Consider the following 21,403-nt stretch of genomic DNA (forward strand, 5'->3'; position numbering starts at 1 on the left):
TTTGCTTCACTAGGCAGTATTTTATGTTTCCCACCAACATGACTAATGTAGTATTGTTGACTTTACTTAAGGCACAGAACATTCGTCCTATCCTTCGCACCGTCCGATATCTTTTGAGATCAGGTTTTACGTGGATTTTGTTACTTAATTCCGCATGTAGAATATGAACGTACCGTGATTTTACGGTGCGCTACCGTTAAATGACACATAAACAGTGAACTGGGTATGGCATTGTAACGTAACATTATTCAGATAACTATCGCATAAACAACATTTATCAAAGTATCCGTGTCAAGCCGAATCACTAAATCCAGTGAAATCTCCCTCCTCTGTGTCACTTTTAAATAACTCCGCCAACTCTGGTGGTAGAAGATGCGGCACCTCCTCGTCTCCTCTCGTCGTCAGTTGCAGTTGCATTTATTCCATTTTTTTTTCTTCTTTTTATTAAGAGTAATATGATTTTTTTTTTTTAGATACTGTTTTTGTTGACCTTCTCTGTTGTTTTTATGAGTTACCGCCGATGTTGAAATGATCAACGCAGGCCGTGTTTAGATTAGTGGGGGTCTCATAGAACACATTATTGTCTAAAAGCATTTTGACTTCCTTGCTCTTTTGGTTAGCGCGCCACTTTTAAACAGCTTTTGTGGTTGAAGCAGTTATTTTTGTCCAGTGTTTTTAATCATTTGTTTACCTTATTTCAGTAACTGGTTGAATTCAAGAACATATTTCTGTGTTACACTGCGCAAATGATCATGATGTTGTCCATTTAGCCACGCTTGAAAGTAGGGCTGCACAATCAATCAAATTTTAATAACGATCATGATATTGGTTGCCATGATTAAATAAACCGATCCTCGGCAATATTAATATTTTGAAAGCTGTACATGTAGAATTAAGCACTTTGTCATCCTACCACCAGGAGGCAATGTTTCACACATGTTTGTTGGGTGAATTTGTTTGTTATTCACTTTCTTTGTTTATTTTACTTTATTATTATTATTTTAACGGGGCAAGCCTTGAAGACTCGTTTATATGCTGCTTGTTTTTAAAAAATATGGCAATAAATAGACGTTTGACCAAACACGCTGAAAAATTGTGATAAAAAATCGATTTTCACACTTACCAAAATAATCGTGATTATTATTTTGGCCTTCATCGTTGCAGCCCTACTTGAAAGTCGCAATTTTTGCATCCTCTGTATTAAAATATTGTTGGGCTTAACCTTTTTTATTTCCTCTCTCTCTCTCTCTTTCAGTCTTGGTTCCTCTGACAAGACCCGTGTGAAAACCAGCAACTAGATATTTTTCTTTACAATCGGGAATAGATAATTGTCCTCCAATCGACACAGCGACTGGCCATTACTTTTTTTTTTCTTTCATTCACAAAGGCAAAAACCCAATGAAGCACCGCAGGAAAATTCAGCAGCATTTAGAGGAACTCTGGGCTCATCATATTCAGTCGGAGGAAGGGGCCACGCGTGGCAAAGACGTCGAGATGGAAAGGTGACGGGACGGACGAGAGGACGGCGGCACGGTGAAGTCCACTAAGGCGGCCCGCGGTGGCGTCTCCTGAAAAGAAAGGAGGCGGCGCAACATCGGAGGAGTCGACGCGGTGGCCTCCAAAAAATCCACTTTTAAACAAACCCCACCGTGAATTTCTCAAATATGTTTCAAGCGGTCAATACTGCACGCAAAAGCAGTCAAATTGACCGACGCGTCTCTCTCGGAATGGCCAGTGACTCAATAAAAAAGCCCCCTTCCGCCCTCCAACTAACTAAAGAGACACTATGCCAAAACCTAGCTTGAAGGCTTTGCGCCAACGGGCTAAATCAATTAACATGAATCTTATCGATGTGCACTATTTACCTCCAAGGCACGGACGCCTGGCCTATTCCGAGTTTTCTTATAGAGGGAAAAAAAAAAAAGCGAGGCGCAAGAAGCCGACACATTGGTCCAATCTGAAAAGAATGCGTGCCACGAACGCAGTATTTGTATACGTTTCAAAACTCACGGTGTAGTATTTCTAGGAGGTGTGATGTGTAGGTAGAAAGCAAGCCCAGTGAAACGTCACTGCCTAATCGGTTAAAACCGACACCGCAAATTCAGTGCGCGTCAACGTACAGTGGAACCTCTAGATACAAATTTAATCCAGTTTGTATCCTGAATCGGTCTCATAGCCAATCGCAATTTTACATGTGAATTGCCAAATTTGTTCCAAGCTCAAAATAAACAGTTTTAAATTTTATAATATTGTACCTTACCGTTCAAAAAATAAAACAACAAAACAGATGTTCGGTAGAAGTCAGGCAAATGACAGAAAAAAATGGAAACTTGAATTTTCATCAGGTTTATCTTCGAAAAAAATGGCTGTAAACGGTAGCTTTAATTCCACTTGAATTATTTTTTTTGAAAACAACACACAAAACATTTAAATTCCAATTTTTATCAGTTGTTACCCAATCTTTTGCATCCACAACAGCTGTCCTTTAGCGCTTTATGGGAAAAGTTGAGCGTTAGCACATTAGCGCTGGCTACGCTGAGCTACGATGAAAAATTGTACAGCAACTGTACAGCACAGCCAATAGGAGAGCAGGACGAGGAATGTGAGGGATTCTGACCAATGGGAGAGCAGGATCCTGTTGAAGTGACATGGCGCGTTGAATGCTTGCGGGAATTTCAAGTTTTCTCAGAGCGTGCGAGTTATCGCTCGTATATCGGAATTTTTAAGCGGCAAAAACCTGGCCGACTTTTTACTCGTAAAGTGAATATTTGGTGTGCCGAAGCGTTCGTATCTTGGGGTTCCACTGTACGTAGCTAGCAACTATTGGTTCCCCGCCCTTTGCCCTCTTGTAATGTAGGTAATTGCTTTTGGTATCTCGTTGCATGTTCTTTTTATTTGAATTTCTTTTGGATTTGTACTATTTTGTAATTGTTTTGTATTTGAATGACAGCACCTTATAAAAGAAATGCAGTCGGATAGCTAGCAAGGCGGTTAAGGCCTCGCCCGCGGTCAAGTTTCAAAAACGGTAGAAACATTTTGGAACCATTCGCGTCAACGTGGTAATCGTAAATCCGCAACCTGTTTTAGCTTTTCAGAATTTGGTAGTACTGTTAGACGATTTTTGAATCGGTTTTGCCGGCCTCCGATTTTAAAACTAGGCGACAAACTCTGATTACAACGTGGCCCCGAAAAATGAGTTTGACACCCCCGCTCTAACCTAACCTATTTTGTGGAAGCCGATCAAACGTGTAGGGTGAAAACGGCAGACCTAAAACAGATTCGTTTGTATTTTGACGCAGATTTCGTCACTTTTTCGTTATTTCCCAAATTTGTACTGCAGTTTTTTGCGTACCGTACAAACACATGCTCCATTTACTCCCCGAAAAAAATAAACCGCTCATATGCTTTTTTTTTTTTACATTTACGGACTTTGTTTTCTTTTACGCCAAAAAGATACACCAACCCTGCACGTGTAATGGTGGCAACCGGTGCGGTACAAACTAGAAGGTTGTGACATGTGACAATCAAAAAAAAAAAATACAAACAAACATATTTTCCCGGAATTCCCGAAAAGGGCAGCGAAACCTCGGCTTGGACTATTCGGACCGCGTTTGGCTGGTAGTGATGACAAGTCTCGGAAATGGAAGAGAAGGGAAAGGTTGGCGAAAATGGGAAGGTCGCTCTTTTTCTGTCTCCCGAAAAAGGTTTACCCCTGTTGTTTACACTCCCAGACGGGCCGCTGCTCCAAGAGCGGAGGGAACCACGCTGCGGAGCAAAATCAATATGTGACATATCGTTTTGTTTTCAGTCGCCGTGTGCCCAGTTTTTTTTTTTTTTTTTTTTTTTCAAGCTGATTAATGAAAAAGAAGGGGATGTACAGGATTAGTCTTTAGTTGAATGATGTGGCTCTGCTAATGTCAGCCCATTTATTGTGAATTGATGAGCCCTCGTTGATGAAAAATGCACTAAAACAATCGCGCCAGCCAAACTTTTCTATCACCAATTAAAAATCAGTGTTCACACGCGTCTTAAATGCTAACACGCCAGAGGTGGGCTCTTCATCGCCACTGACGGGCTGCCCGTCATCGACAGACGCCCCTTTTGCCGACGGGACATTTCATTGTCAGGATAGACGTTACGTCAGCCTGCCGCGCCCCTTTTTGATTACTGAATTATAATAAACTGGCTCGGAAGAACATCGGTTCTCCGATTGGCTGTTGGCCAGAAAATCCAAGATAAAACGTTTATAATTCATAATCAAAGACGTTTTTAGTGAATTCAACCTCGGCAATACTTTGTTTTACTTGTCGTGCACGTGACAGATGAGATTTAGACAAATGCTAATGAAACCGTCTTCTATACTTGTAGGCAGTTATAAATGTCATGTAAAGTAAGATAAGGCCACCCAGTGGACATGATTGTTAATTGCGCCCCTGTCCCTTCTCAAATGTGGGATATTAAACACGATGGTATTTATAGCCTTGGGTGACCACAGGTGTCAAACTCAAGGCCCGGGTGCCAGATCCGGCCTGCCACATCATTTTGTGTGGTGTGGCCTGTGAAAGCCAATCATGTCAACTTGATTATGACTGTGACACTTGCTAAACTCACTTCCAAAATTTTGAATTTTCAAGTCTAACAAATAATAATGTTGAAATTTTGCAAGATAATTTGATTATTTTTGTTACAATAATTTCAACAATAATGCAGCAAACCCGTATCATTCACTTGTGATTTCAAAACTACTAAGCCATCAGCTTGTTTTGTACACTAATAATACTGTGAGATCCTTAAACATCTGCCTTTCCTCATCAAAATTGCCCAATGAGTTAAGCTGTAACTATAAAATGGCCCGTGACAAAAACGAGTTTGACACCCCTGCCCTAGGGTTAAACCCCTTTGATTATTTTATTTTCGTGTTACACTTATATTACCGTCTTGTGTTTCAATTGCAGTGTAACTGTCGAACTGCAGACGCGGTGTTAACTTTAAGTGTAAATACTAAAACAGAAAAAAAGAATTAGTGTGCGTGCAGACAGAAGTAGACCAGCGCCTGACAAATGACGGACCAGAAAAAAAAAGTCCGATATCGCCCTCTAGTGGCAATAGGAGGCCGGGCAAAAATACACAGACAGCCCGCCGATTACAATTTCGAAAGGGGGCGGGGCTCTGACGAATGACGACCGTCGGACCGGCAAAAAAAAGTTGCCCACCTCTGGAACACACACACACACTCTCCGCCCAACTGAACTCCCGGGAGGGAAGTCTTAAATGTGGACAATCTGACGAGGCCTTTACGCTTGTAATCTTTTCTACGAACGTCGCGATATTCCCTACAAAAGGAAAGCACCCACCCGACCTCACAAAATAACTGGACTGCCCGGCCACGTTCCTCACCGCAGGGAAGCTAGATACTTGGCCGACCATCTCATCCAGAGAGAGAGAGAGAGAGAGAGAGAGAGAGAGTTCAGACGACTTCACGGTGGCTTCTGTCATTTGTTTTCTAATCTAAAGGAAGTGCCTCTGTATTCCCATTATGCAATTTGTCAGACATGAATTCAGGTTCTTTTTTCATATATAAGCTATAGTGAATGGTGAAAAAAAAAATCTATGTCAGTAGAGGGGAGAGAACAGTTCACTAGATAATCGCAAGCATCTTTATATATAACACACATATATATTTATAGATATATACTTTTTGGTTTTTATTTGCAATATAAGCTCAGTGGCAGTCTAGTTATTTTTTGAAGCATGGCAGTCATAGGTTGCATCTCAGTAACGGCCGACGGGAGCTAAGTAGCAGCCTCTCGGTTGCACAAAATGGCAGGAAAGACGAGAAAAACGGATGGCAAAGGATCATTTCAAAAACAATCAGATGACGGAGATGGATTTGAAAAAAAAAACAACAACAGAATATCAGCTTACGTTTAGGTGTTTTCGTTCTTGTTTTGATGGGAAGCGTTGATTGAGCCATGTGCAATGCCTTGGTAGAGGATTTGTGTGTTTTGTTTGCGATTGTTTGAGGGTGTTGCAAGAAAAGAGGGGAAAAGCCCTCTTTTTTTTTTTTCCTGTTTTTCACTTATTATATGTGTTTCAAGTCCATATGCTCTGGGACTCTAAATATCAGAGTGGAGAAAAAAATCCAACTCTTTGTAAGTAAGGGGGGTATTGTTTTTTATAAATTTCTTTTTGTGTGTGTGTGTTTTTTAAAGAAAAACTTCTTTTCGCATCATTTGTTTTCAACGTGTGGGAGGGCTGAAGGATCAATTTTACAACACAGAACACAACACATATTACCCCGAAAAATGGTGCTTTCTCGCAGATAGTAGTATTATAGCCATACCGGAAAAAAAAAAGAAACGCCGAAAATGTATTTTGCTGAGCGCAAAAGCGTGGCGTGAATATTTTTCGCAACGTATTTTCAAAATGTGTTTCAACGACTTTGCAAATACATTTGAACTTGTTCGCAAATATGTACTTTGAGGACAAACGTTAAAAACGTCATTTTTTTGTATCGACTCGGACATACACAAAAAGTGTTTTGTTTTGTTTTCAATTTGGCCGACATTCTTCAATTATGTTGGAAAATGAAGCAAGCATGCATCTTTTATGATCGTATTTTTCACTCTATAAGGCGCACTAGATTATAAGGCGCACCTTCAGTGACTTAAAACTGTTTTTGTATACAAGGCGCAACAGCATTATAAGGCGCATAGAACAGAAGCTACAGTAGTGGCTGGGGTTGCAGTCAAACTTTGTAAGAATTGAAAACAATTTCTTACAATATTATTTTTTTAATCAAATTGTAACAGTTATAAACAGTTTCTGGCTTTATTTGATAAAATTGTGCTTAATTTTACAAAGACTCACAGTTTTTGCGCCTTGCCTCCATATAAATCGCTTCAAAATTGGAGCATGTATAGCACATCCAAATTTCAATTTTTTTTTCATCATCCAAAAAATGAAAATGGAATATAAGGCGCTCTCTGCTTTTGAGAAAATTGAAGGCTTTTTGGTGCGCTCTATAGTGCGGAAAATACGGTTGTATTTCTGCAATGCATGATTCAATCACCCCACCCTCCTTTTTTATAAACTCGTTCAATGCCAGGGACGTTTTTAATGTTTTTTTTAAGAGTCTGGACATTCAATCCAAGATACTTAAGTACTGATTTAATACTTAAGTATCTGGAAAATACTGTCCTTAAGGTACTTAAGTATCGATTTAATACTTAAGTATCTGGGATGTCATAAAAAATGTGAAAATACGTCCCTGGCATTGAATGTGTTAATTTGGCCAACGTTCTTCCAAAAATTGTCTAACTAAGCATTGTTTGCCAGTCGTTTTTATTTTATTTTATTTTTTTTTGTCTTTCCCATGTGGACTGTGTGCACATCAATACCTCGTGGCATTATGGGAAAAAAATGACTAAGTCTTGTGCATCTAGCCTGTTTGAACATATTTGCAACTTGGTTCAAACGAGTTTGCCTGTCAAACATGTTGGCAGTTCCGCTTTTTGGCCCTGAAATTCCTTGAGATCAAATTTTACTCAAATAGATTTGTAGTATAACAAAAGTTCATATTTTTATGACCCAAACGTCGATTATGACCATTAATGGCTTTGAGCTGAGCACTTTTGAAAGAATTCTACTGTTACTATTTTTTACCGTTCAATTTAAAAAAAAGTTTTATAAAAGTTTATCAAACTTTAATCATCATTTTTTTTTTCAGTGTGGCCCTAATACTTGCTTTCTAAAGGACCGTAAATCTGCAATAGGCCTACATGAATAATACTACACATGATTATAAAATTATCAAAATTTGAGGAAAACATGCATTATTCTTTTTGTCTTTTTGTATTGGGGGGGGCGTTGTTTAGTGGGGGGGGGGGGGAGAAGTTTGTTGTAACAAAAGGCATTTTTCCCTTCATGAACTTTTGGATTGTATCATCTCATATCCAATATCCTAATATGGGAAAAAGACAAGCTCCTCCCCTTTTGGGAGATGCACAAAAAAAGACCATGAATGATGATTTGTTTTCTTGTCTGGCAAGTGTTTTTTTTTTTGTATTATTTGGTGTAAAAATTCCATCTGAAATTTGCATTTGCTCTGAGTGGTGCTGTCACCCATTCAAGTGAAACCCCGCCCCTTCACCCCCATCACACACTTGTAAATTACTATAAATATTTGTTTGGTGAAGTAGTGTTATAGACTCAGAGCATCTTAAAAGTTGTCCCTAAAAAAGTGCCTTTTTGTTCACAGATTTCATCTTGTATACTCCTGAGAGTCCATCTCAAAAGGAAAAAAACAAAAAAAAACCTCCCTCCCTCATCCTTCTATATCCACTTGTTTCTCTTCTTCTCCTTTTTAAAGCAGTATACATCGTACTAAAGGCAATTGGTGTGATTTAGTTCCTGTTTTTATCGTTGAATACTTAAAAACAAAAAAAAGCAGAAAAAAAGTCGAAAAAAAAACGAAAAAAAAAAAGAAGCTTCTCTTTCCGCTGTATCTTGTCTTCTGTCAATCTTGGACACTGGAGTAGTCTTTAGCTGCCCCTCATCTTTTTTGCTTTTTTTCTCCTAATGGTGGGGTTTAAAAAAAAAAAAAAGACACCAGAGTTTATTTTCTTTTTCTTTTTTTTTCTTTTTTTTTTGGTCTGAGCAGAATGCAGTTAGCTCACATGTTATTCTCGTCTGTATGCTTCACATTGTATTACCATACCCATCTTCTTCAGCTTCTCCATTCAACCGCTAATGTAAGTGAACAAGTTACACCAGCGGGCTCTGGGCTGTGTTGAGGATGGAGTGGGTGGGGGTGGGGGGGCTGCCATGCGTCGGGGGGGGGTTTGAGAGGCAACAAGCAATCATATTTGGGTTCAAATAAGGGAGACGTGCTTAACGGCTGCTTGGAAAGGCAGGTTTTCAATTTTGTTTGTGTCTATTATTTATAATCACATTGGGACTTGATTATTGATTGGGGTTTTTTTTAGGGTTAGGATTGGGTTTGGGGTTGGAAAATTAGGAGTTTGAGGTTTAGGGTTAGAGGGTTTGGGGTTAGGGCTTTAGAGATAGAGGGTACGGGGTCAGAGGGTTAGGGAGAGTGGGTATGGGGTTAGGGTCAGTAGAGGGTTTAGGGTTAGGGTTAGGGATCGAATGTATGGAGTTAGGGGTAAAGGGTTAGGATTTAAGGTTAGGTATTAGGGGGTCGATGGTTTAGGGTGAGAGGGTTATAAATAGAGATATGGGGTTAGAGGGTTTGATTTGAGGATTATGGTGTAGGGTTAGAGATTTTGGGTTTGGTTGGGGATTTGCGGTTAGGGTTATAGGATTAGGGGTTAGAGGGTTATGGATAGGAGGTTTGTGTTAGAGGGTTAGGATTTAAGGTTAGGGGTTAGAGGGTTTGATTTGAGGTTCGAGGATTAGGGGGTAGAGGGTTAGGGGTTAGATTTAGGGTTATGGTTTGAGGTTAGGGGGTTTGTGGTTAGGGATAGAAGGTATGGGGTTAGAGGATTAGGGGCTAAAAGGTTAGGGTTTGGGGTTAGAGGGTTATGTTTAAAGGGTTTGTGGTTAGGGATTAGAGAGGGTTAGGGGTTAGGTTAAGGGTTAAGAGGGTTAGGTAACCCATATCCTTGGCGGCACTAAAACGCTGCACACAGTTTTGCACCTTTGAAGTGGTTGAATGGAACCCACTTTAAAAAAAATAAAATAAAAATAAAAAAAGGGTCATTTCTTTTTTTAAAGCACCTTATCAAAAGACCAGTTGAGGCTTAAAGGCTCATTTTAAGCACAATCAATCGAGAAAAAAATGGCACACACCGCCTCACAAAATGGAGTCTCTAAATTAGCAGTGTGTTGCAAACGTAGAGACTAAAGCGCTCTGTACCAGACTTCGGCAAGCAAAAGTAAAAGCACCTTTGAAACATACCAGCGGCAGTATTATCAAGCACCAGAGTCGAGAAGCCATATCGGAGAGAAGGCAGGTTGCGCACGTCAGCGGGGTTTAGGGAAGTTCTTGACACAAACCACCACCGCTTAACCCAGCGAGGGCGCTTCTCCTCTTCCTCCCTTCAAAGCAGTATCCCATCCTCAGACGCAATTCCGAGAGCCCTTGGTGAAATGCATGTGTTAAAGTTTCTTTTCCATAATAATAACGATTAAAAAAAACAGTTTGAAAAGAGCAACACTTGATTGAATAAAAGGATGTTCTTAACTGTAACTTGTGTTTGTGTTGACTTGAAGGTATGTGGGCGGCACATTCTAAGATAGGGGATATTTCGTTACGTGATAGTTAAATACTTTCCAGTGTGATATGTGCATATAAATTACGTTTGGCAAATTGCTGATTTGAATTCGTATTAAATAGTTTTATGGTACCGATCTTTTAGCGAGCATTCATTCCCCACTCCGCTTTAATCTAATATTTCACTGCAATGATCCACGCGGACACAAATGCCTGAAAGATGCTGATATTTAATGTAGCACAGCATAGTCCAAGATCATGTTGATGCTGCAAAGACAGTCAAGCACAAACTGCCCTCAAGTGTAAAGAATCCCACTGTGAACATTTGCTCCTCCTATCTGTTAAATGTGTTCAACATTAAAAAAAAAAAAATAAAAGCGTCACGCATGCTCATTCTACAAACTGGCTTGTTGGGTAGCATGAGGCACGACGTGACCGTTACTCCGGCTGGACGGGACAGAATGACGACGTTGCGGTAGACTTTTCACTTCCTAGACGATCCTCAAAATGAGCTTCGAGGGTCATATTTAATCAACATGAAACAGGATCAAATTGCATTCCATTTCAGAGCCAAGTTAACAAATTCAGCAATTACAATTCATTCCTTCAATGCCAGGGATGTATTTTTACGTTTTTTTAAGAGTCCGGACATTAAATCACCAGATACTTATTTAATCGATACTTTAGTACATTGAGGACATTCGTTTCTCGATACTTGAGTCTCAAATCGATACTTAGGGATCTGGGATTGAAAGTCTGATGAAAATACGTCTCTGGCATTGAATGAGTTAATGAGGTACAGGGGGCAAGAAATTCTTTGTACGCCATAGAATTTATAGGGCCTTCAGTCTTATAAGGTTTAGTTAGTGATCATTAACCACTGTGGTAAATCAGCAGCCTTGTGTGTTTTATTTTGTCAGGTTGTAAACAATGGTAGATGGATTTCTGGATCCTGCCGTGAGCCAATAAAGTGAGCAGCATCAGCTAGCGCGAGTAACATTTGCTTACTAGCAGAATAGTGTCTGCAAGGGGTCCGATTGGCCGCTGTCTTTCTGGTGCCATACAAAGGGAAGACCAAATATTGTCAGTTAATTCCATGTGCCCCAAAACAAGCGGCGGACACGAAGGCGGCGTCGATCACGTCGCCGAAGGAACGAATGTGCTCAGCTACAGCATGAACAAACTTGGGCGATGCAAACTGATTACGTGGGCGTATTTTGTGTCACATCTTGCACAGGCACGCAGGCGTGTGAACACACACGCGGACAAGCACACGCGCGCTCGCACACACACACACACGCACGCGCGCACACACACACTTAGCGCAGCAACTTCAGCCCCCCTTTTAAGTGTTCACAAAGCGCATCTAAAATCAAATTGTGGATGTCCCCTAAACAAAGCCCACACATTCCATTGGAATTGACGTGGATTTGCCCGCTCTCTTTCACACGACCTTCCATAAGCTAACGCATCATAAAGTCTGACCTTCCTGCACATAAACTCCGTTTTGTTTCGTCTTAACTTGACCTCATCCCATCCTACCCCACTCCCTTCTGGCTCTCCCCTCCTGTTGAGTGGAGCTGAGGTTGGTGGCTGTACAGTAAATTGGGGGTGCAGTCTTTGAAAAGGGGGAGGGGTGGGAGGGGAGGGGGGAGCAGGAAGGCGGGGCGTCTCAGCTCTTCAGTCGTCTTCTAGGCCCTGGTTGAGGAGGAAATTGGCGGCCAGGTTCTCGTTCTTCTCGCAGGCGAAGTAGGCCTGGATGACGAGCGCCTCGGGGAAGCCGAGCGCTTTTAGCTGCCGGCCGGCCAGAGAGACGCCATGAGTACGAGCGTCCGCGTTTCCGCGTGGACGTCACTCACCCTTTCGATGGCTTCCTTCTCCTGAGGTGTGACTTGGATGTAGTTGACGGGCGCACCCTCCTCGCCCGCCGCCCCGATCTCGCCGACCTCCGGCGCCTCCCCGCCCTCGCCCACTGGCTCGTTCAACATCTGGATGAACAGTTCCTGGTGCTGACTGATTTGCTGCGGGGAGGACAAATCGGACGCAAACAGAACGTCAAGCGGAGACAGCGTGCAGAAAGAAACTACATGGAAAAAGTCAAGGTCCGTACCAAAATCATCACTGCCATGGAAAAAAAAAAAAATCATTCAATCTCTGAATAACGATGCTAAGAAACCGCTCGTTAATTCTGTTGTCATCGTACGATAGAGCACAAGTCTCTGGTGAGCTCATATTTTACGTGCACTTTACGTTCGCCATCTCCTCCCCCTTTTTCTGCAAAGCAGACTGGCTGGAATGGATCATTATTATATCGATGAATCAAAAATCCAATCTAAGATTGCTGCCCCTAATAAAAAGACGAACAGCTCAAACAGGACACGTCAGTAAGAGTCCCGCAAGCGTGGCCGCTACCTGCAAGAGTTGGGGATTCTCCCTCCCGAGTTGTTGCAGAAGAGCTGGAAGCATAGCTGGGTTCTGCTGGATGGCCTGCCTCATGTGAAGAAATTGAGGCTGGGTCCGCAGGAATGCAAGGGGATTCTCTCCTGATGAGGAAAATGTCAGAATTTCATTAACAGGGGATATGCAGTAAAAGCATGAACACGGGGCAATACTTGAAATATATTTATGAGGGCACCTCATTTTGATATGTTTTTTTTTTCCATTAGATGCCAAACTCATTTAAAATATTTTTCTTTAAATTGGGACCTTAGTCTGATAAGTTTTAGTTAAGGGTTGAAAACCAAATATTTGTAAGGCCTATGATCCACTACATCCCATCAGTCCCAAGTTCAAATCATTACATGTAAAATAAACACACAAAAGGGGCAGATGCACAAACGCAACGTTTTCACTACATTGAGCATGATCACATATATGTCCTCCCCATCCATCATGAAAGCATCCAAACGCTTCACCTTCTGCTAGAGACGGCGCTTCTGCGGGTCCAGATGCTGGCGCGTGCGCCGGGGGATTCGTGTCCTGGATGGGACTGCTCGGGAGACCCTGGAAATTCACGCAACACTTTACTCAATGCACCTTTTAAAGTGGCTTAGAGTGAACCATGTAAATCAATAACAGATCAATGATGTGAAAAGCTGGCCGTCTTCCGCTCCAACTACTGTAAATATGTTTTGTTTTGTTTTTTTTCCATGAGGCGCCGTTCCAGGGGGCTCAACAAAAGAACTTCAAAAGCTGGACATCGACGGGGACGCGGTCAAGTTGCGAGCGGGGTGGGACAAATGGATGACGGACGGCGAACTGAGACTGGGAGGCAGCAGCGGGCAAGTAACGACACAATTTGTGAACGGATTGTGCATGCCTGAGCTAACGCGTCCGCTTGCACTGTTGTTGGAGCTTTCGCGAAAGCCGGCATCGTTTTTGAGACTGACTCAGACATCGGCCTGTTAGATGGAGAACTTGTTCATATCAGATACGGAAGATAAAGACGTTGATGGATCTGTGGAGGTGGATGGATCAAGAATAACTTGAGTACACTGTAAATACTTGGAGTGCAACTCAACACAGTTTTGCACTTGCTGTCTTAAAAAAAAAAAAATGAAATATATGAAGCGATTTTGAAAATATAGCAGACGTTTATTTTTACAATACCTGTGCCACCCAGTGGACATAAAGATTATTGTCAGTTAAGGCCATAAATCAAATACAAACGTTTTCATAGATGAAGTAAAATGTCAACATTTATCCATACAGGGACTATATTAGTTTTCGTCCATATATGTAACTGCTATTATCTAGCCTGATTTCTTCGATGTCGTTTTCATGCGACTGCACCGTCGAATTGACCTATCGCGAGATCGTTCAGGAATTGACCGCGAGACGTCGTGCGCACGTCTTTTTAAACATGGCCGAGCCCGGCATTCCCTCGTGAGTTGATTGCGGGACGGACCATAGCAGACTCAGGTACGCACTTAGCCGACCGATTTGAATCCGCGATGATCGTTTTCAAACACCGACGGTAACTGTTGTGCTTCCACCTTTGCAGATGTTCCGCCTTTCTCACGAGCAATTGTGCGCGCCATAAGTTGTTGCAAAAGAGGGACTGGTGAGTCAACATGCTGTCTGTCACTATTGTGCTAATGCTATTGTGCTAATGCTATTGTGTCTGTCCTATGTGTCCGTTACTTGAATATTTAACATGGTGTACTCCTGTGCTGTGACAAACCGTGTGACCACCGCTATTTAAAACCCTAGGATTCTATTGACTGTACATGATGATCGTGATAATGATTTATCAAATGATATCATGAAATACTATTTTACATTGTGATTTATGCGTAATGTGAGATTATTATATTACACATTTGTGGTCGTGTTTTATACAGGCCAGGTTCCTGTTGATGGCGAGCTAAACCCGCGAGCTAACGAAGCAGAGTGCATTCACCTGCCGGTGTGGTAGGAAGGCCGCACCCAATCACACACACCTATGCTGCTTCACAGTCACACATCAAATGGACACTGTGGGCTACATACTGTTCTAGACTCACTGAATGAGTGAGCCAACCAACTACCGACCTGTGCACATTGTTTATATTGTATATATTCCATTGTGTTGTTTTGGTTGTCTTCACTGTACATAATCACACATCTCTGAACGATATGCATTTCGCTTTCATCATTGAGCACCCCACTTTGCTTCTGCACTAGCCTAGTCATTCTTCAATACCAACATCATTATTCATATTGCAGCATAACAAGTGCTACATATAGTTTGGACAAGATGTTCTTATGGTATGTCATTTGGCGAACGGTAAAAGTTTGGCAGATATCGTTTCATACATTCGAACGACAACTCTGACCAGGTTCACAATATTTGCTTAAGTGCTCAGGGCGATGAATAGTGTTAATTTTGCAACCATCATAGCACATTACTACATTTGGGGCCCAAAAAATAAATTAATTCTTTCGCCGAGGATCTGACCGCCAATTTTTCTTTTTTAAAGACATTGCAATATGACTTAAGCAATTATGCTGGGACTGAGGAAGATTTCTAATAAATGCCAAGAAAAGAATGTCAAGCCACCATAAGAGAAATTCATTTGACAGCTGCTATCAAATATTTAGCCTGGACGTTGCACATAAACAATCTGATAGAACCATTACCTATTTGCAACACAGAGCATGATGCATCAATTATAAAAAAATCATCAGTATTTATAGGTAAGACTCACAGTGAGAAGGTACTCCACAGCTCTGTGAGGGTTATTGAAGCTGGCCCGTAGTGCAGCCACCACTCTCTCCCTTTCATAGCCCATAGACATGATCTCTTTGAGCATTGCTTCATACTCAGCTCCAGTCACTGAGAACAAAACACACACACAAACACAACGATGGTTAACATTTTTAATCATGACAAATCTTATGTTGTATCTGCATATTTCATATATTACTTCTAACTGTGATCAGTGGAAACGTAGTCACCTTTACCATGAATTAAATATTTCTTAACGACTGAAGTAGAGAAATATAATGAGGCCCTCCGTCCCATTTGATGATTTTTCACAGCTGACCGTCAACAAGTGACAAACATACAGTGGACTTAAATAGCAGAAGGACAAAGGCATGTGCATAATCTGTCAGTGGCCCAACAGGAATCCCTGGTACTAACTAAGACCTCACAACTGAGGCAGTATTTGTTTCGGTTTAAAAATAGGTAGCACATGTATTTCTTTGCAGCCTGTAATGTCCCTGACAATTGGCAACAGCATATAGCGTACAAAATGTGTCTGACAGCTAATGAACAGGTCTAAGTACTCATTTGGGGAAAGGACGCTCGTATTGCAGTTTTTGTTAACGCATATGCCATCTGGCAGAAACAGACTATGCTACTGAAATCATCCGAGTAGAAAATGATCAGTAATCGAGCATTTGGGACTCATGAGCATGAATGAGAACTGATTCTATTACTACATGCATACAAGAATTTACTGAATGTAATTCAAGAGTCAAAAACCGAGCCAATCACTGTCACTTTGTTATAATAAACCACAGATTTGGAAAAGGAATACGTCTTGGGCAAATTTGAGTAAGACAAGTTAATGTCAAATCTAAATGAATTCCACTGGTGGAACACAGTTTTTATGTTCTCTCTTTGACTAAAAGTAACAACAGGAGACACACAACTTACCAGGCTGATCCTCTGTGTGTGCATTTGGAGGCATAAGTCCACTTGAACATTTTAAAATGATTAAATATACATGCACAACATACAGTAATGACTGGGAAAGTCTAAAGGGAGATTCTAAAACAAAAATGTAATCGGACAGCGAAAGGTGTATTTTGTATCCCACTACTTATTGTCCAAATAATTAAAGTAAGCAATAACAAGATCTTGAGCTACCCACCATCTTTAAGAACTGTAACTGAAGCAATGATAGTCATGACATACCCAGTGCAGAAGATGCATCCAAACCCTGGCTCCCTCCACTGGAACTACAAAGAAAACATAGCGAAAAGGCCAAATTTAAATATTTTACATTTCCACGAAAAACAGATACAAAGACAAGAGGGAGAGGCAGTGAGGCTATTCAATGGAACCATGTAAATTTCAGTTCTGCCTTTTCCTTTTCAGCCACCAAACCCCTCACGCTTGCTTGTACAAAACAGAATTTCAAGAAGCATCCACAACCTTGAAAACAGCATTCCTGATCTAAATTATATTAATTCCATCCCCGTGACAGAAAGTCAGAGGGAAATCACAGTACTCTCGCATAAAATAAAATCAAGCTAAGGGTTGACCCAAATGAACACTAATATCTCATGATTGTATCAATTAACTAACTGAACTAGAATCAGTGCATCACGAACACCCTAAGATGAGGGATATTTCCATCCTGTTGTGCTTACACAGGTTTGTGACCTGACAAAGTAAACAGCTAGGGAAAATGCAGCATTAATGGCATTCCGTACCTGGGTGGTTGTGGGCTTTCTGTTGCTGTAACACTCGGCTCTTCCTTGGCCTCCTCGGGGGGTGTGAGGACAGCTGCTGGGGTGGAGGTTGCGGCCGGTGCTGGGGTTGAGGTTGAAGTGGGAACTGATGTAGTTGTGGAACCAGAATCCTGGGCAGGAGCTTTGGGTGCTTCTGAAGTAGGAGGTGTGGCGGCAGCAGCTGCGGTTTTTGCCTTTATTCGTGTTAAAAAAGACAAAGGGGGGGGAAAAAAAGTTTGCAGTGAGATTTCAACTTTGTGAACCCATTGTAGCTTAATAAGATGACAAAAAAAAATTCTCAACAGTGGCTCACCAAAAACAAACAAAATATCCGAGATTGTAGTTAAAAACATTTGGAGCGTGTAACAATAAATAAACTGGAAACTGAACGTATGGCAACAGAAATTATGGCTCCTCATAAAAATAGAGCCACATATTTAATGTTATATCAATTACATACAAAAATTTGTATCATTGAACAAATGCTACACTTACTGTACTTATTGTCCAAACAATGATAGCAAAGGACTCTTAATGCAAAATATTGTCATCCTTTATTATTAATGTAACCATCAACAGCATAGAAATGGCAGTCCGATTTTGACGGGATGTATGTTATCGTAAGACAATTCAAATGTAACTGAATGAAGCTCATTGAAGTGAACAGATCTCACCTTTGACACCATGACTACAACAAAATTTTTCTCATCAATTTTATAGTCCTTAATTTGAGTGTCATCTTGAAGGATTTTCCCAGCATATATCAGCTTCTGTCCAGACACGGGAAAATTGTCTTTTCCTCTCTCTGCTTCTATCTTCTCTTTTAAGGCCTTCACCTATTAAAAGACAAAAACAGGCGTAATAACTCATGGCATGGAAGAACTCGGGCATTTTTTTAAACCTTCATGTGTAATGCACAAGAATGTGTGAAATTTGAGCCCTGGCAACGTTCCATCAGGCCAAACTTTCTATGGAGGACCACCAACTTTTCAATTGACGAACAATCAAAAATAACATCTGGCGATCACATTAAATGTGAAAGTAGTGTGAGTAGCAGTGTGATCGGGAATCAAGCTTCTTGAATTGTTGGCGTTGGCCTGTTAAGTCTACATATTTGGGTTGTTACAAGGCTAACAAATTTAGCCTGCTACTTTGTAATGCTGTGGTTCATGAACGGCCAACAGCAATTAGCAGTGTCATTAGCTTTAGCATCAGCGTAAACATGACATGTTCTCAACTGTTACACCACATCTAGCACAAAAAACACCGAGGCAGGGGCGCAAATAAGGTTTCGGCTAGCACGCGCTCAAAAGGCCAACCCTCACGTTGAGCAGACTTTTAAATTGGCTTTTCGGCTAGCTAGGTGGCTAAAGCTAACAAGTGCGGCTGTGCGCTGTTCCCACCCCGCAGCAGCATGCGGTACAAAGCGAACACGCGCAAGGTCTGCGGGTACCCACGAATCACAACTTTCGACACATGACGACGAGTTGAAACAGAAGCACGGGGATTAACATGCGCCCAAACAGTCGTTTCACCGGCGGGCAGTGGAGCTAATGTTAGCTAGTTAGCCTCAAGGCTACTCACCGTTTGTTCGGGGTCTATCTCAATTTGAATGGTCTGCTGTTGCAGTGTTTTTAGTGTGATTTGCATGGTGGCGGTCGCCCACGTTGTTCCCGGTGTTCTTCCAACGGTTAAGTATCGGCTCGACGAGCGGTTAATTTATTTTTCCAGTTGACGTTTCTGCTAGGATAACTGCTAGCCGTAAAATGTGTGTATCCATGAGCACTCAGCAAATCGCCATCTTTGGTGACAAGTTGGTGGTGCGGTCAGAAACAGAACCCGGTCGAACGTACGAGATCTCGTTCAGTGCTGCGCGACTTGGGCAGCAACATTTGTCAGCGCATTTCACGTCCCCATAGTTTTAAAATATTTATGATAATGTTTCTCATATTTATTTTTACTATCATTATTATTATTGAGTATTATTGACTAGTGTGCCCTCGTTGGAGGAGTTGTGGTTAAACTGTTGAAAGATGATCATTTTCCCATATTGTCATAAATGCAACATTGTCGTGAAATTTAATTGTTACGTGCGGACACTTTACGTTAGTCTTTTTTTGTTGTTGTTTGTTTGTTCGTTTGTTTTTACCAACCTTTTATAGCAGCTCAGAAAAGCGCTGTTGCGATGGAGAGTCGCACTGCTCTTGTAAAATACTGATACAATATTGTGACAAAAAGGAATAAACATTAAATGATACAACGTCATATCTGGTGGTCATTCTTTTAAGTATTTAGTATTTCCGGATATGGATGTTGAAGTTGCAAACGCAACAAGTTGCATCGTTAATAATATAACTCGCATAGGTGTAAACGAATTATTTTCTGTTATTAAGTAGGATTTTAAAAGAATAATTACGTTTTTATTTACCTTAAGTAAAACTTTAAAATACAGATATAGAACCTTTTAAAAAGCACATTTCAGGTTCAGATCATATATCATAATAAATAACATTCAAATTATTAGTTTTAGAAGAAAATTTAATGCAAGAAAATTAATTAGTCTGGAAGCTTTTAATTCATGTCTCAAACTAAAGAGTTCTACACCGACATAATAGCATTTTAGTACGGATGGAGCAGGTGTTTAGAACTTGACGGAGACTTGAAAATTGAATGTTCAAAAATCTTTTGAGTGCCGTTGCATGCTATGCGTTCAACACTTGTGCAGTATCTTATACGGCCACTAGATGTCAAAGTTTAACAACTTTCAGATGATCCTGCTGAAGCCTAGTATTTGAGGACAATACAAAATAAAACAAAGCAAAAAAATAAACAACTTGACATTAGAGTTCACTCGTGTCATAAATTTTTGCAAACTTTTTTTTTACTGTTTTTAATTCATTTTCCCTTATTTTTGTACACAGAAAATAATGTGGTTGTGCGCGTTTCTAGGAAATATAACTCAAAAGACTAGATACACACATTTATGTGTGAGATTTTGTATGATTTGTTTACTCACTGTTTACTTACTATGAATAAGTTGAAGACTGGACACACTGCATTCATAACATTAGTTGTAATCAACAGGAATATTAATTTGAAGTCTTTGTCTTTTTGTTCACTTGAATTTATGTCAGCCTTCTCATCATTCATTTATGCAAACATTGTGCTGCCTTTGGTCATCAGTCAAAACCTTCCTCAAAATCTCCACAATATGAATGTTTTATAAACGTGTGCACTGAGCTGTGTGCTGAATGCCAGCTTTTGCATGGCTACCCAATCACGTTCATTATTCTGCCATTTTCTCATGTGTCCCTTCTATATCTATATTCCAAAACTGGATAAAGCATTTTCATTCATCCATCTGTTGGCCTAACTTTTCCGTGAATTAAACATTTTTTTTAAGTAGTTAAAACAGCTGCTGATCAAAGCAAAGGGTCAAAGACGCATGTGGGAAAATCTGCAAAAGAAGAAAACAGAGGAAGTCAAAGATGATGTGAATTTGAATAGGATTCAAGAAGACAGAGGGGAAAAAAAAAGTCAATTGCCTTAAAAAAAAATGACATTTTGCATTGTGCCCTGAATGTGTATTCATCTGGGTTAATTCTGAAGGACAGAACTATTAAAGATTAACACAGAATTATCATGTTTTATTGAGGCATGCTGCATTCATGGGCATATGGCTTCAGACAGACCTACTTAAAATGGTTGAATGTGCACGTGCGTCCTGATTCGAGACGGCTTTTGTCCACAAAACAACAGCCTTGTCTAAATTTGTGTATTGTGGGCAATGCTTTCACTTGAATACTGCACAGCCATGTCGTAGCCAATCGGACAAGCTTGACTTAACAGATACTACATTGAATAAACGCTCACATGCTACAGTATTCAACAACAAATCTTTTCTGTTAAAGCTTTGTTTTTACCCTGGTGTTTAAGTGGTATGCAGAAACTTGTGGGAATATTTCTTTCCTCTCAAGAGCAAGAAGTCATCAGTGAGTGGGAAGTGGCAATAGTTCAGTCCACAAGGACTTGACTTACACATTATTATTATTATTTACTTTTCCCCTTTGACTGCATTGGGTTACTTCTATTTTTCCGCGCTGTCATGCACGCAACATGAATTTCCCGGAAATATTCTCCGCATAAACATCATATTACTCTGTGTTTTAATATCCTTTAAATGTCTGTTCATATGTCTCCATTGAAATCATGTGCTTCGTG

The 21,403-nt window shown here is 40.7% G+C and overlaps 2 protein-coding genes and 1 long non-coding RNA gene across 11 annotated transcripts in view; 2 read left to right on the forward strand and 1 right to left on the reverse strand.

The window, feature by feature from the left end:
- The window catches only part of nfixb (nuclear factor I/Xb), a 133,655-nt gene extending 126,264 nt beyond the window's left edge, over positions 1-7,391 (forward strand). For all 8 annotated transcript variants that reach the window (XM_088436028.1, XM_088436027.1, XM_088436030.1 and 5 more), the window contains one exon: positions 1,256-7,391. In XM_088436028.1, coding sequence (XP_088292154.1) covers positions 1,256-1,270 — 15 coding nt within the window. In that variant the 3' untranslated portion in view covers positions 1,271-7,391. The remainder of the gene's footprint in view (positions 1-1,255) is intronic.
- A 3,056-nt stretch (positions 7,392-10,447) lies between these two features.
- On the reverse strand, positions 10,448-19,380 carry rad23aa (RAD23 homolog A, nucleotide excision repair protein a). Of its 2 annotated transcripts, none has more exons than XM_088436034.1 (9): positions 19,336-19,380; positions 17,857-18,018; positions 17,165-17,376; positions 16,644-16,687; positions 15,427-15,554; positions 13,153-13,240; positions 12,650-12,780; positions 12,097-12,258; positions 10,448-12,031 (listed from the first exon to the last, which is right to left on the reverse strand). In XM_088436034.1, the coding sequence occupies exons 2-9, from the start codon at positions 17,866-17,868 to the stop codon at positions 11,918-11,920; spliced, it is 891 nt and encodes a 296-aa protein (XP_088292160.1). In that variant the 5' UTR covers positions 17,869-18,018; positions 19,336-19,380; the 3' UTR covers positions 10,448-11,917. The 2 variants fall into 2 exon arrangements, with proteins under 2 accessions (XP_088292160.1, XP_088292159.1); XM_088436033.1 differs by lacking the exon at positions 19,336-19,380 and adding an exon at positions 18,767-19,014.
- On the forward strand, positions 14,102-15,080 carry LOC148410958 (uncharacterized). The gene is made up of 3 exons (XR_015868076.1): positions 14,102-14,158; positions 14,241-14,300; positions 14,581-15,080. It is a non-coding gene; the product is annotated as an uncharacterized LOC148410958 (long non-coding RNA).
- Positions 19,381-21,403: the final 2,023 nt, after the last annotated feature.

The sequence above is a fragment of the Hippichthys cyanospilos genome, chromosome 16 (assembly GCF_059441005.1).
Source record: "Hippichthys cyanospilos isolate Australia breed blue-spotted pipefish chromosome 16, RoL_Hcya_1.0, whole genome shotgun sequence".
Classification (NCBI taxonomy): domain Eukaryota; kingdom Metazoa; phylum Chordata; class Actinopteri; order Syngnathiformes; family Syngnathidae; genus Hippichthys; species Hippichthys cyanospilos.

Coding starts and splice junctions, on each gene's coding strand:
- rad23aa (XM_088436033.1), bottom strand. CDS start 18,832: ATGCAAATCACACTAAAAACACTGCAACAGCAGACCATTCAAATTGAG. Junction 13,241..15,426: donor CTGTGGAGTACCTTCTCACT/GTGAGTCTTACC, acceptor GTGAATTTCCAG/GGTCTCCCGAGCAGTCCCAT. Junction 12,259..12,649: donor AGAATCCCCAACTCTTGCAG/GTAGCGGCCACG, acceptor TCCTCCCCGCAG/CAAATCAGTCAGCACCAGGA.